Source organism: Chelonoidis abingdonii, chromosome 1 (assembly GCF_003597395.2).
Source record: "Chelonoidis abingdonii isolate Lonesome George chromosome 1, CheloAbing_2.0, whole genome shotgun sequence".
Taxonomy (NCBI): Eukaryota; Metazoa; Chordata; order Testudines; family Testudinidae; genus Chelonoidis; species Chelonoidis abingdonii.
The window spans coordinates 330234374-330246209 of record NC_133769.1 but is presented as its reverse complement, the minus strand read 5'-3'; the positions used below and the strand labels follow the sequence as shown (position 1 = coordinate 330246209).

General features: G+C 44.5%; 1 protein-coding gene across 2 annotated transcripts in view; it reads left to right on the top strand.

The window, feature by feature from the left end:
• The first annotated feature begins 1216 nt into the window (after nucleotides 1-1216).
• NUP58 (nucleoporin 58) overlaps nucleotides 1217-11836 on the top strand; it is a 59529-nt gene continuing 48909 nt past the window's right edge. Inside the window, exons 1-4 of one of the 2 annotated variants that reach the window (XM_032785193.2) lie at nucleotides 1217-1635; nucleotides 3618-3757; nucleotides 5891-5926; nucleotides 9847-9999. In XM_032785193.2, coding sequence (XP_032641084.1) covers nucleotides 1535-1635; nucleotides 3618-3757; nucleotides 5891-5926; nucleotides 9847-9999 — 430 coding nt within the window. In that variant the 5' untranslated portion in view covers nucleotides 1217-1534. The remainder of the gene's footprint in view (nucleotides 1636-3617; nucleotides 3758-5890; nucleotides 5927-9846; nucleotides 10000-11836) is intronic. The other variant, XM_032785194.2, reaches the window with a different exon arrangement.

The window sequence follows — 11836 nt, the reverse complement described above, 5'->3', positions numbered from 1 at the left end:
TTCTTTTTTTAAAGGGCACATGCTTGTTGATTACACAGTACTTTTTTCAATGTTTAATTGTTGCAATACTTTGTATTATGGACCTATAGCTATACATGATCATAAACTAAGATATGTACATATGTTTATTTGGAACTCCATGTCTGTGTATTATAGAAAAATGGATACCATCATGGAAGTATGCATCTCTGTGTTTACAAGATTGGAGTGATTGTTAAGGCTGCAATCTAATGCAGATTTTCACTCCCGCCATAACTCAAAGTAATAAATAAATAACTTTTTAACATTTCAAAGTTTGCAGTAAAGTGAATTTTCATATGTAGACTTTTTCATGGACTGCAAGATTATGAATAACTTTATATACTTTCTATCAAGTGGTTTAGGCCAAGACCCCAATTCTACAAAGCATGTGCGTAATTTTAAATTCGGGACTAGTCCAATTGATTTCAATAGAACTACTCACATGCTTAAAGTCCTTAAAGCAGAGGACAGAGACTTGTCGCCTCAGTCTGTGTTAGGGTGACCAGATGTCCCGATTTTATAGGGATAGTCCTGATTTTGGGATCTTTCTTGTTATATAGGCTCCTATTCAGGGCCAGCGCAACCTAGGGCACTAACATTTGGGAGGCGGCGACCATGGTGGCCAGATGTTCAGCCACCGTGGTTGTCATCGGTATTTCGGGGGCGGGACCTTCCGCCGCCTAGGGCACCAAAAAGGCTGTCGGCGCTCCTGCTCCTATTACCCCCCATCCCCATCCCAATTTTTCACATTTGCTGTCTGGCCACCCTAGTCTGTGTTGCAGGACAGGATGGCAACACTGCTGTTATCAGTGGTATAAAGATGTCAGAAACAGGGGACAGAAGAAACCAGGGTGACAGTTATATGCTGGGTGGGACACTGTTGCAGCAGCGCCCTGATTTTGGAATCGTGCTTGTCAGAACCCATGGGGCAAATTAGGAGATGGGGGTAGGGTGACCAGACAGCGAGTGTGAAAAATCAGGACAGTGGGTGGGGGGTAATAGGAACCTATATAAGAAAAAGACCAAAAAATGAGGCTGTCCCTATAAAATCGGGACATGTGGTCACCCTAGACGGGGTGACATCTCACCGGGATGCTGCAAAATCTAGGGGAGGGGGGGTGCGGCGACCCCCTGGACTGTTACCTCAGCGCAGGATCCCGCTGGAATTTCATGCCCGGCCACGTGCCGGGGCGGGGGGGGGGCGTGCCTGGGCCTGGTTGCTGCTACTGCCTCGGACCTAGGCACCCCGCCCGCGCGTTGACCCGGGGAGCAGAGCCCCGGCCGCCCAGAGCGAAGGGAGCAGCTGCCTGCCTGCTGGCGTTACTGTCCCTTTAAGTAAAGTCCGCGCGCAGCCGGCTCCCCCACTATCCCTGGGTGCATTGCGGCGGGGGAGGGGGCAGTTCTCGCCGCGCTGCTGCGTGTGGGGACGGAGAGTCACCCGCCGCGCCTGCTCCTCCGGTTTGAAGTTGGCGCCCGGGAGCGATGCGGAGCTGAGGAGACACAGGCCGCCGCCATGTCTGCGGGATTCTCCTTCGGGGCCGGCACGCTGGGCTCCGCCGCCCCTGCTGGGGCGGGAGGCGGTGGCGGCTTCTCCTTCGGAGCCGTCCAGCCGAGGTAACCGCGACCCGCCCGCCCCCTGCTCCGGCCCGGGATGGGCCTGTCCCGCGTGGGGCGGCGAGCGCCCGATCGGGCCCTGCCCGCTGCGGCTCCACGTCTCTGAGCCTGACCCCACTTCCCTGCAGGCGGAGCCGGGCCCCGGGAGCGCCTCCCCAGCAGCGCCCGGGCCCGGCCCTGCTCTGCGCTTCACGTGCCTCCTCTGCCGGCCGCCAGCGCCGCGCTGCTCCGGGCGGGGTGTCCCCGTCCCTAGGTGGGAGTCGTGGGGCCGGCGCTTGTGTGTGACTCGGGGGCCTGGTGGGGTTTCTCGGCCGGCTTCTTCAGCAGCGGCGGCAGAGCGCTCCGGAGGGGACAGGCCCGTAGCTCGGGGCTTTGAGGGGCTGGCGAAACGCCCCTTTCTGCCCAGTCGCCGTGAGGCTCCGCTTGCGCAAGAGCGGCCAACGGGCTTCATCGAAAGTGGCGTCTGCAAATGCAAGTGTGGTGCTGCATTTGGGGGCAGGGGCGACGTGCTGTCTTGTGGGGCGATGTCCCGTCCAGCCGCACGCTCCAAAGGGATACATGGGAATCACTATTTGTATTCTGGAAATCCTCTTTCTGCTCTGCTGTGTATTCTGCTACTGCAATTAACAAGTCCCGTCCCACTCCGCCCCCCTGCCGCCCAAAGGCCTAGGCTTGGTATTTAAAATCCAAGATATGAATTCTGTGTTCATCCAGAGTGAAAATAAAAAAATGCACGTTTCTAAGGAGAGTTGAATTATTGTCCCATAGGTCTCCACGTGTGCCACATGTGGTAGAAAGGAGGGGCTGAATATGGAAAGGTGTAAACAATTTTGCTTAGGAACTGGTGCAGCTCCAGCCTCTGCAGGTTAGAGAATATTATGGCTTATATTGCTGGGAATGCAGGTGGAGCTGGACTGGTACAGAAATCTGCTTACAAACAAGGGCGGCTCTAGGTTTTGCTGCCCCAAGCAAGGCAGGCAGGCTGCCTTGGCGGCTTGCCTGCGGAGGCTCCCTGGTCCCGCGATTCGGCGGCAGTCCTGCAGGAGGTCTGCCAAAAGCTGCCAGACCAGCGGACCTTCCGCAGACATGCCGCCGAAGGCAACCTGCCTGCTGCCCTCGTGGCGACCAGCAGAGCACCCTCCGTGGCTTGCCACCCCTGCTTCCAAACCATCTTAGTGTAGCTAAGGATTCAGTGAGAACATGGCAGTCAAATTTCATATGACTGTATCTACACTTGTATACTTTTCCACAGTGTGTGACGGGCTTCCCTTTTGCTAAAGATTACTGTGAATATCCCATTGGAGAACCCAGCAGTGCTACTGCCTTACAGTTTCTTTGGTGTCTCTCACAATTTAAGCATATAAATGTCCTAACTAGCATGTTGAAGATGTAACACATTATATACTATTAATGATGTACTGAAATACCCTCTACTTATTGCTGCTTTTGACATCTGCTGCAACTTATTGTTTTACATTAAGGATTTTTTGCGCCTCACAATACACTTTCTAAACTGTAAATACCAAAAAATCCATATTATTTTGTCATGCTTATTAGGGCCTGATTTATAAACTGAGCTTTGACGACTCAGTGAATATGCCCACAAGTAGTGATGTGCCACTAATTCTTTCATGTTTTTTTCCTGACAACTTACTGCACAAGTTGCTTCAGAATTGGACTTGCAAAAATTGAGGCTTAATTTGGAAGTGAGGTTTTTAGAGTTTAAGAATCCATGAGTGATAAACTGAAAGTAAATTCACCTTTGTGATGGTTTGGTTATTGGCAGTAAAGTTTGATAGCTATATCTTGACAAACCGATTACTTTGGAACTTCCTTTTAAGGAGAGCTTAGTGTTTTAATGGCTGAGATCTGTTGGCTATGCTTGGGGAGGGACAGGGATGAAATAATTGCAAATATGGACATATGAAATGGGTTAGTTTGCAAAATAATTGATGCTAATAGTCAGTTTTGTCTTGTAATAGCTCAACCGGAGGTCTTAATTTTGGAACCTTGGGCTCCTCGACTGCTACAGCAACTACATCAGCTCCATCAGTGGGCTTTGGAAGTGGACTGTTTGGTTCAAAATCTACCACTGGGCTTGCTCTAGGAGGTACTAATACAGGTAGGAAATGCATGTGGATTTATTCCTTTAATGTAGCAGAAATCTGGGCTTTTGCATAATCTGTGTGTTTCATTAATTAGTAAATGAACAAACGCAAAAAAGAAGACTAATGCACCACAAAATGTGCTGAAATGTTTTTAACTATAGCTATATACATTGTTAGCAAATCTGTTATCCTTTTAAAAAATAAGATCTTAATAATGCATTGCAGCATTACTATTACAGAAAGTCCTGATAACTGAATCTTTAATAGATGAATGTACTTGCTATCTGAAATTTCTTTCTGGCCCTGTGTATGAATTTTGTATAGGAGTTGGAATTTTATACTATGAAACACTGATTTTTATGGAGGCTTTGGCCATTCCAACAAGACTTCGCTAAAATGGGGATTTGTCTGTATATTTCCTGGAGGAAGAGGCCACCAAAATTTTGTGTGGATTAAAGCTTGCAGTTGAATACAATATGGAGGTTCAGTGGAGTGTGGGTTTAAGGTTGTACTGTACTTTGTCTTTAAGGATATTCTGAAAATCATTGCTAACATGCCATAAACACATTAATTTTCTATTATGTTGTCATTTACAATGCTATAGTTCTTATAAGCTCTTCATATTAGCAATAATAATTTGGTCAAAACTTCCTTTCTAAGTTTGGGCAGTTGTGTATACTTTCTCAGGCTAACAGAGACCTTTTCTTCAGTCTTGTACAAACCGTTCTGTGGGTTATTTAACAGGGGTACAGAAGAAAACTTGTACCATTTTAAAATCAGCCATCGCACATGCACAATAGCTAATATTAGTGAATTGTGTACTGGCTCTGTTGATTTTTGAGAATGCTGTCTCTTTCATACAGACTAATGTGATTGTCTAAAGTTACCTCTTACAGGGAATATTTGTAACATTGTTACATCATGGATATTATAAATAAATTGCCTGGGGAGATTGTCTCTGTCATTGGAGATTTTTAAGAGCATGTTAGACAAACACCTGTCAGGGATGGTCTTGATAATACTTAGTCCTGCCAGGAGTGCAGGGGACTGGACTAGATGACCTCTTGAGGTCCCTTCCACTTCTTTGATTCTGTAATATGGGTTGCATTATCCCTTTAGCTTGCCTCTCTGTTTGAATGATCCATTAGAATCATAGACTATCTGGGTTGGAAGGGACCTCAGGAGGTCATCTAATCCAACCCCCTGCTCAAAACAAGACCAATCCTCAGGCAGATTTTGGCCCCAGATCCCTGAATGGCCCCCTCAAGGCTTGAACTCATGACCCTGGGTTTAGCAGGCCAGTGCTCAAACCACTGAGCTATCCCTCCCCCTTTAGGTGAATTAGAAGTAAATTTCTTAGAGGCTGAAATTGCATAACTCTGTAATGAGTGATCAATTATGATTTTAAATTTCTATGAGGAAGAAACTAATTTGAGACCCAGTATTCTGAGTAGACCATGGACTCTGATCTTTTCCACTATAATGCAAAACCACAGTGTTGTGCATGTTGGCATTCCTGACAGTGTGTAAATCTGGAGTTCAACCATTTAAAAACTCTGGTGTTTTTAGTGGCTTTAATTTCATTTAATTTGTAGTGTACTGCTTAACTGGCATTTTAATTGCATAGTCACTATTTACCAATGGCTCTTCAACACAAATGAGTTCTGTACATTGTTGATGGCAAGTTAATTGTGCTTTCCCAGGAGGGTTTGTACTGCTAATACTTATTTGAAACCTATTCTTATTTTGTGTTTAAGATTCTAAACTAGAGTAAATCTTTTATGTCCAAAACCACTTTATAAAACTTATTCCTATATACACCTCTACCTCAATATAACTCTGTCCTTGGGAGCCAAAAAATCTTACCGTATTATAGGTGAAACCGTGTTAAATTGAACTAGATTCAGTCCACCGGAGAGTGCAGCTTCTCTCCCGCCCCCTTCCCCCCATTGGGAGCACTGCTTTACTGCATTATATCCAAATTTGTGTTATATCAAGGTAGCGGTGTATCTTGTGTCATTGTGGAGACTACAACACAATATAATTCAGTATTTTACTGGTACTAACAAACTACTAAATTATGTGTCTGAAGCTTGGTAAAATGATATAAAGTTGATTATGGATTTTTATTTTGTTTTTCTTGGCAGGAACAGCTACAACTATTGCTACAGGATTAACACTGGGTAAGAGCCACATATTTAGAAGCTATTAGTATTTGGAGGCAAACAAATATGCTCTAGACTAGGGGTTCTCAGTCTGGGGATTGGGACCCCTCAGGGGGTCGTGAGCTTATTACATGGGGGATCACAAGCTGTCAGCCTCCACCCCAAACTCCGCTTTGCATCCAGCATTTATACTAGTGTTAAATACATAAAAAAGCATTTTTAGTTTATAAGGGGTTTGCACTCAGAGGTTTGCTATGTGAGAAGGGTCACCAGTACAAAAGTTTGAGAACTACTGCTCTAGACCAATTGTTCTCGTACTGTGAGCACTTGCTGAGGCAGAGACCTGGTAGCTGCATGGCATGGGTTCTCCTCATATTAAAGACAGCTAAAAGTATATTACTATTTCTCCATGTAAGGAGTTATTGTAGTTGCCACAGTTTTAATGCTGCCATTGATGAGAGGTCAGGTGCACATGGTTATGAGGAAACTTTTGGCTCTTTTTATGGCAACGTGGTTAAACTAGTTTTGAAGGATTGATATACTGTTGGCTGAGACTAATGAGACCATGGGCTATATATGTGGTATTGGACCAAGGCACACTGAACTGAGGAACGTGGGTGCTCTGTCTAGTTCACACTTACTCACCCTTAAATTTCTGGAACCTGCTGAGTTTTAGGAGCCATGTCAATGCTGTTTGAGATACATGTATATATGTATATTTTTCAAATTGAGGCTGTTCAGGGAAACATTCATGTTTCTTCACAGAAATACTTTTAGCAATGGTTCCTTCCCATACCAAAATTTATTGTACATCTATCAATCTTAGATATGGCAGTATCCATTCTGGTGTTCTCCATCAGAACTGCTGCCTCTACACAGTTGAGGGGAGTACAGAACCGTTTAAAGACCTAAAATTGTTGACTTCCTGTGTGGATAAACCACTTATTGTATAATGTTTATGTGAATGCACGTTGCCTCTGTGGGTCATGCACAAAGAGAGCACTGTCTCATTCAGTGTTTCTTCATTCACAGTGTCAAGATCCATTTGGTTGTGGAAAGCTGTCTTTTGGCCTTCCATTCAGTATGACTGAAATGTATTAGCTTGTTCACCTCAGGTGATATTACTGTCTTTGGTGACGAACTTGCATTGGTAAGCTGAAATCAACAAATATTATCCATTGTTCTGGGCGCAGTATATTTTCTGCCCCAAAGAGCTGACAGTCTAAATAGACAAGTTAGGCAAAGGGTGGGAAAGGAAACAGGTGAAATTATGTTGGATTCAAAGTTTGTAGGTTCAGATCCCCATGGAGTCTCCAATAGAAAGACAAGTGGATTTGTTGTTAAAAAAGAACTTTGCTGCCTACCCTTCGCTTGAGTGAACCTGGCATGAACAGACTTGTTCTCTAACTCCTTTTGATGGACGGACAAAAAGAGTTGAGGTGGGAAGAAGCCTTCAGAAGATATTTCTACCTTCATTGTTTCTCTAATACTTCTTTAAATATTTCATATTTCTCAGTCATGGTTATGGCAAGAAATGCAGGTGTAAGTGTACCTGTTCCTGAAAATCAGATAGCAAAGCAAAAGCTCCTCGCCCAAAGCAGCAGCTGAGTCCTAGGTGAAATTGAAGTAAGTTATACCACCATTCAAAGCAGCATAAAAGGGGATACAATCATATTATAGCATCAGACCATTTTGATGCTGTTCTATGAACAAGTTCAATGAAAGAGGCCCAGTGTAATAGAGGAAGATAGAACAAATCAAGGGAAAATCACCCCTAGAACATGTGTTTGGAAGTTGAGTCCTCTCCTGTATGGAGAAATCGTCACTCATTTCATTGGGCAAACTGGCAGTTACCCTCCAGTTACCAAGTTTAGCTTTCTTAGTCCTGGCCAAAAGACCTTCTTGCCATTACTGTTTCTATCCAAAACAACCCAGAATTAATGAGTGGGCTGTAATGATTCCGGTGGCATCATACTGGCTGCAGAGAGTATTATTGTCAGACCTAATAACATGACACTAAAACCTGGTATGACAATGAGGTGTGCTCACTATAAGGACCTAAACAGAATCACAAATGTTTCTGCCCTTCAGAAAGGACCTATATACATCCCATCATGTTACCTAATAAAGCTGTCTTCCTGGCATTTGAAAGGAAGCAACTGAAGGAATTATATCTGGGCAGAAAATCTCTATGCTTATAACTTCCAAATAAATTCAGTAACGTAATGTGCTCCATAATCTGACTAAAACCTAAACGCTGGTGTTCAGTAAGTAGTTATACAAAGTTTGACAAAAATAGAGAATCTACTAGAGTTCCATCAGGACTGTTTCACTATGAGTTTAAAGGTGCCCAAGTTAAAGCACACATTACATGTATCCCATGTAGGGAGTGTCCAGTGGGAAGAATCTCTCCATCTATATACTAAAATTTCTTCAATCAGCTTCTCATAAACTTCAACAGAACTCTAACCTGGTGCTGTGTACCCTGCACACGACCACGCTTTGAACACTTGGTGGACCTTCTTACCAAGTCATTCTTGCAGCCAAGCAAATATTGGATTTGGGAGCTCTGTCAATAAAAAACACAGCACCTGTCTTTTATAATTTTTTTCTTTTGCATGATCTTGACATTCATCCTTAAAGTCTGCTCCATATGTTACTCTACTACAATCACACAAACAATCTACATGACTGATGGAAAAGCTATGGTACTCCTTTCCATTCTGTATGGATTTTTACATCCTGATGTCTGTGCAGCACTAAAATGGCTAGACAAAACTGAAGCATGTACAGTACACCATCGCTGTAACAATGCCCTGGGGAGCCAAGCCATTTTTTTGATATATCCAGGGATTTGTTCTAGTGATGGGAGGGCAGGGGAGAGGAAGAGATTATCCAGCCGTGGCTGGGACAGAGGACTTCTTCGGCCCCGGGTCTGCTGCAGACGCTGACAGTGTTCCTTCAGCAGCCTTGGGGCTAGAGGTAGGTTCCAGCAACCACATTCACTATAGCCCAAGTTTCACTATTGCAAAGGGCATTCTAGGAGGGGTTAACTGTATTCTGACTGTAAGGGACAACAAATACAAGTCAAAGAATTTACCTTCTCTATGCTGAGCACACTTGAACAGGTGTAGCAGTTTTCTGGGTGGATCCATAACTTAAAGAAATCTGCCACATGGATTCCTGTTCCTCCCTGTATTCTGTATCAAAATACTTCAAAGCTGATATGCAAGTCTCATTCAGTGCTGTATTTGGGATTATGATGTTGCAGGATATAATAAATCTGTCAGTAAATCAAAACAATCTGGGTGCATATTTGAGTTTGCTTATATGTTAGGTTAATTTCTCTTCATAGCTATGTGATGGATTACCACTGTGGGATTCTGGGGACCTTCCTTTTATGAAGAACAGTAAAACTTCCTTTCTTCAAGTAGTAATGACCACAAATCCAAGCCATCCTGATTTAATATAAGGATCACTACTCAAGAGATAAATGAATAACGTTTAACTCTCAATTTAAATTAGAAGGATGGAATTTTCATTATACATCTGACAGTTGTCAGCTAGTTCCCTTTTCAGCAGAAGGGTTTATCCCTCAGCCAATGACTGACAGGTCTCAGTTTTGACTGTACAGATACAAATAAACAAGGCCCATTGTAAGATGGGTGGACCTTCCTGTTTGAAGAGAGGAAATGCTGTGATAAGCTTTTATACATGATCTTGTCTTCCTTGTGTAGAAAGGAACCAAACCAAAATGTGGGGTTATGTAAGATTCCTTCAAGGTCCTTGTCATGGCATTTACTTGGTAAAATTCATTTTGAGGGTGATAAGTTTACTTTGAAATTTTGGTGTTTAGAACTCATAACATCTGGTGACAAAAATGTTAACTTGAACATTTATGCCTCAACAAAATGTCTTAAGAATTATGTTCGTTGTAGGAGCTCCTGCTGCTACATCAGCCTCTACCACAGGTTTTAGTTTAGGATTCAACAAACCTGCAGGATCGGCCACACCATTTGCTTTGCCTATTTCTTCTACCTCAGCAAGTGGCCTCTCACTTTCTTCTGCTCTTACATCAACTCCTGCAGCAGGTAAGGAAATACTATTTTGCACTCCGCGCAGCATTTTGCATTCAGGCATATCAAAGTACTTTACAAGCACTCTGAAATAGATGAGCATCCTTACTATTCATATTGTCATTGCCTACCTTTTACATGGGACTAATCTGAAACACAGAATTTAAGTGACTGGTTGAGGTTCACTGATGTTTATGTTAGGAATCCTAGCTTAGATGGGTCAGCAGGTACTATCATTGTTTTAAGCCCAATATTGATTAAATGCTCAGAGTTTCTTTTAAGCACCACATCATCTGGTAGTTATAGGTGATGTCTCATCTACACCAGGATTTCTAATGTTACCAATACCAGTGGAGCTCAATTGTGTTGGCAGTGGTGGGAAATTGTTTTTAAAAATGATCTCCCAAGTGTAGAAAGGGCACCATAATGTTGAAAATGGTCTATGTCTACTGTCAATGAGACACATGGTTTTGGTACTGTTAAAAGCATGATGGAGAATATGCAACTACGGTAAGATGTCCCTTGCTTAACATACTAATATGCAGTTGGCACCTTCTCCACGTATGCAGTTTACACAACCATATTTCAAGTGTTCATTGAAAAGCCAGCTACATCAGCTAACCATATGTGTGTACACCAAAGCTGTTCACCGCACTTTCCCACATTCTCGTTTGTCAAGATGCCACATTATTTCATCTCTTATTCTCTGCCTGCTCCAAAAACTCAAATCATCCTTTCAAGTAGAAGCTTTAAAGTCACAATTAGCTGCTGTTTTTAGCCTCCACTATGTGAGATACTTCAGTGTTCAGCTGGATCTAGTCATCTTCACCTACATGCCGAACTAAGACCAAGATTCCACTTAGTTTGCAGCAACAAGTACCTAAATTACGTCAGATTCTGCAGCATTCTACTGGAAATTCTTAAAAATTTTTGGGAGCTTCAGGTAAACTTGAATAAAGGATGTTTTGATTGAATTACATTTTAAAATGAATATTACAGTCAGTACAGTTGCCCCCTGTTGGTGATGATTAGGGCCCTTCTAAATTCACGGTCTATTTCACAGCCAGCGGGTTTTTTAATTGGTCAATTTCACAATTTCAGATGTTTACATCTGGAAGTTCACAATGTTGTAATAGTGGGGATCCTGACCCAAAGTGTGATCATGGGGGGGGGGTTGCAGAGTTGTTGGCGTGGGGGGGGGGGAAGTGGCAGCCCCAAGATTGCCACCCTCACTTCTGTGCTGACTAGGCAGCAGCCTCAGAGCTTCCTGCAGTTAGAGGAGATTCCGGGAGGTGGGGGTGGGTAGGATCTCCCCCATACTGCTAGGAATGCCCCATCCAGGGGCTCCTAGCTGCTAGTCCTGGACAGTGACAGAGTAAGGCGGGGTCCCCTGGAAAAATGGGTGCCCAGCCCCAGAAGAAGCCCCAGGGTGGAAGCCTCAAACACGGGCAGCCTTGAGTCTAAACTGCCCCAAACCATGGCTGAGGGGGCCGAAGCCCTGAGTCCGGGCTACCCTGAGACTAGGCTGGAGCAGCAGGGGCGCTGCATCTGCTGGGGAGGGTAGAAGCCCCAAGCCCTGGCTGAAGTGGGGTGGGGGGTGCGGAAGCCTTGAGCCCAGGCTGACCTGCCAGGGGGAGGAGTGGAAGCCACAGACATGGGCTGCCTTAGCTGCAGCTGGCAGTCGCAGAAGCCCCCAGCCCTGGCCAGAACCGCTGCAGGAGGAAGCTGGGAGCCGAGGGAGAGGAGGGGCAAAATTCCTGATTCCAGGCTGACCTGGCTGGAGCGACAGGGAGCAGAAGCGCAAAGCTTTGGCCGCGGGCCTGCCCCAATCCCTGACTGGACCGGGGGGGAA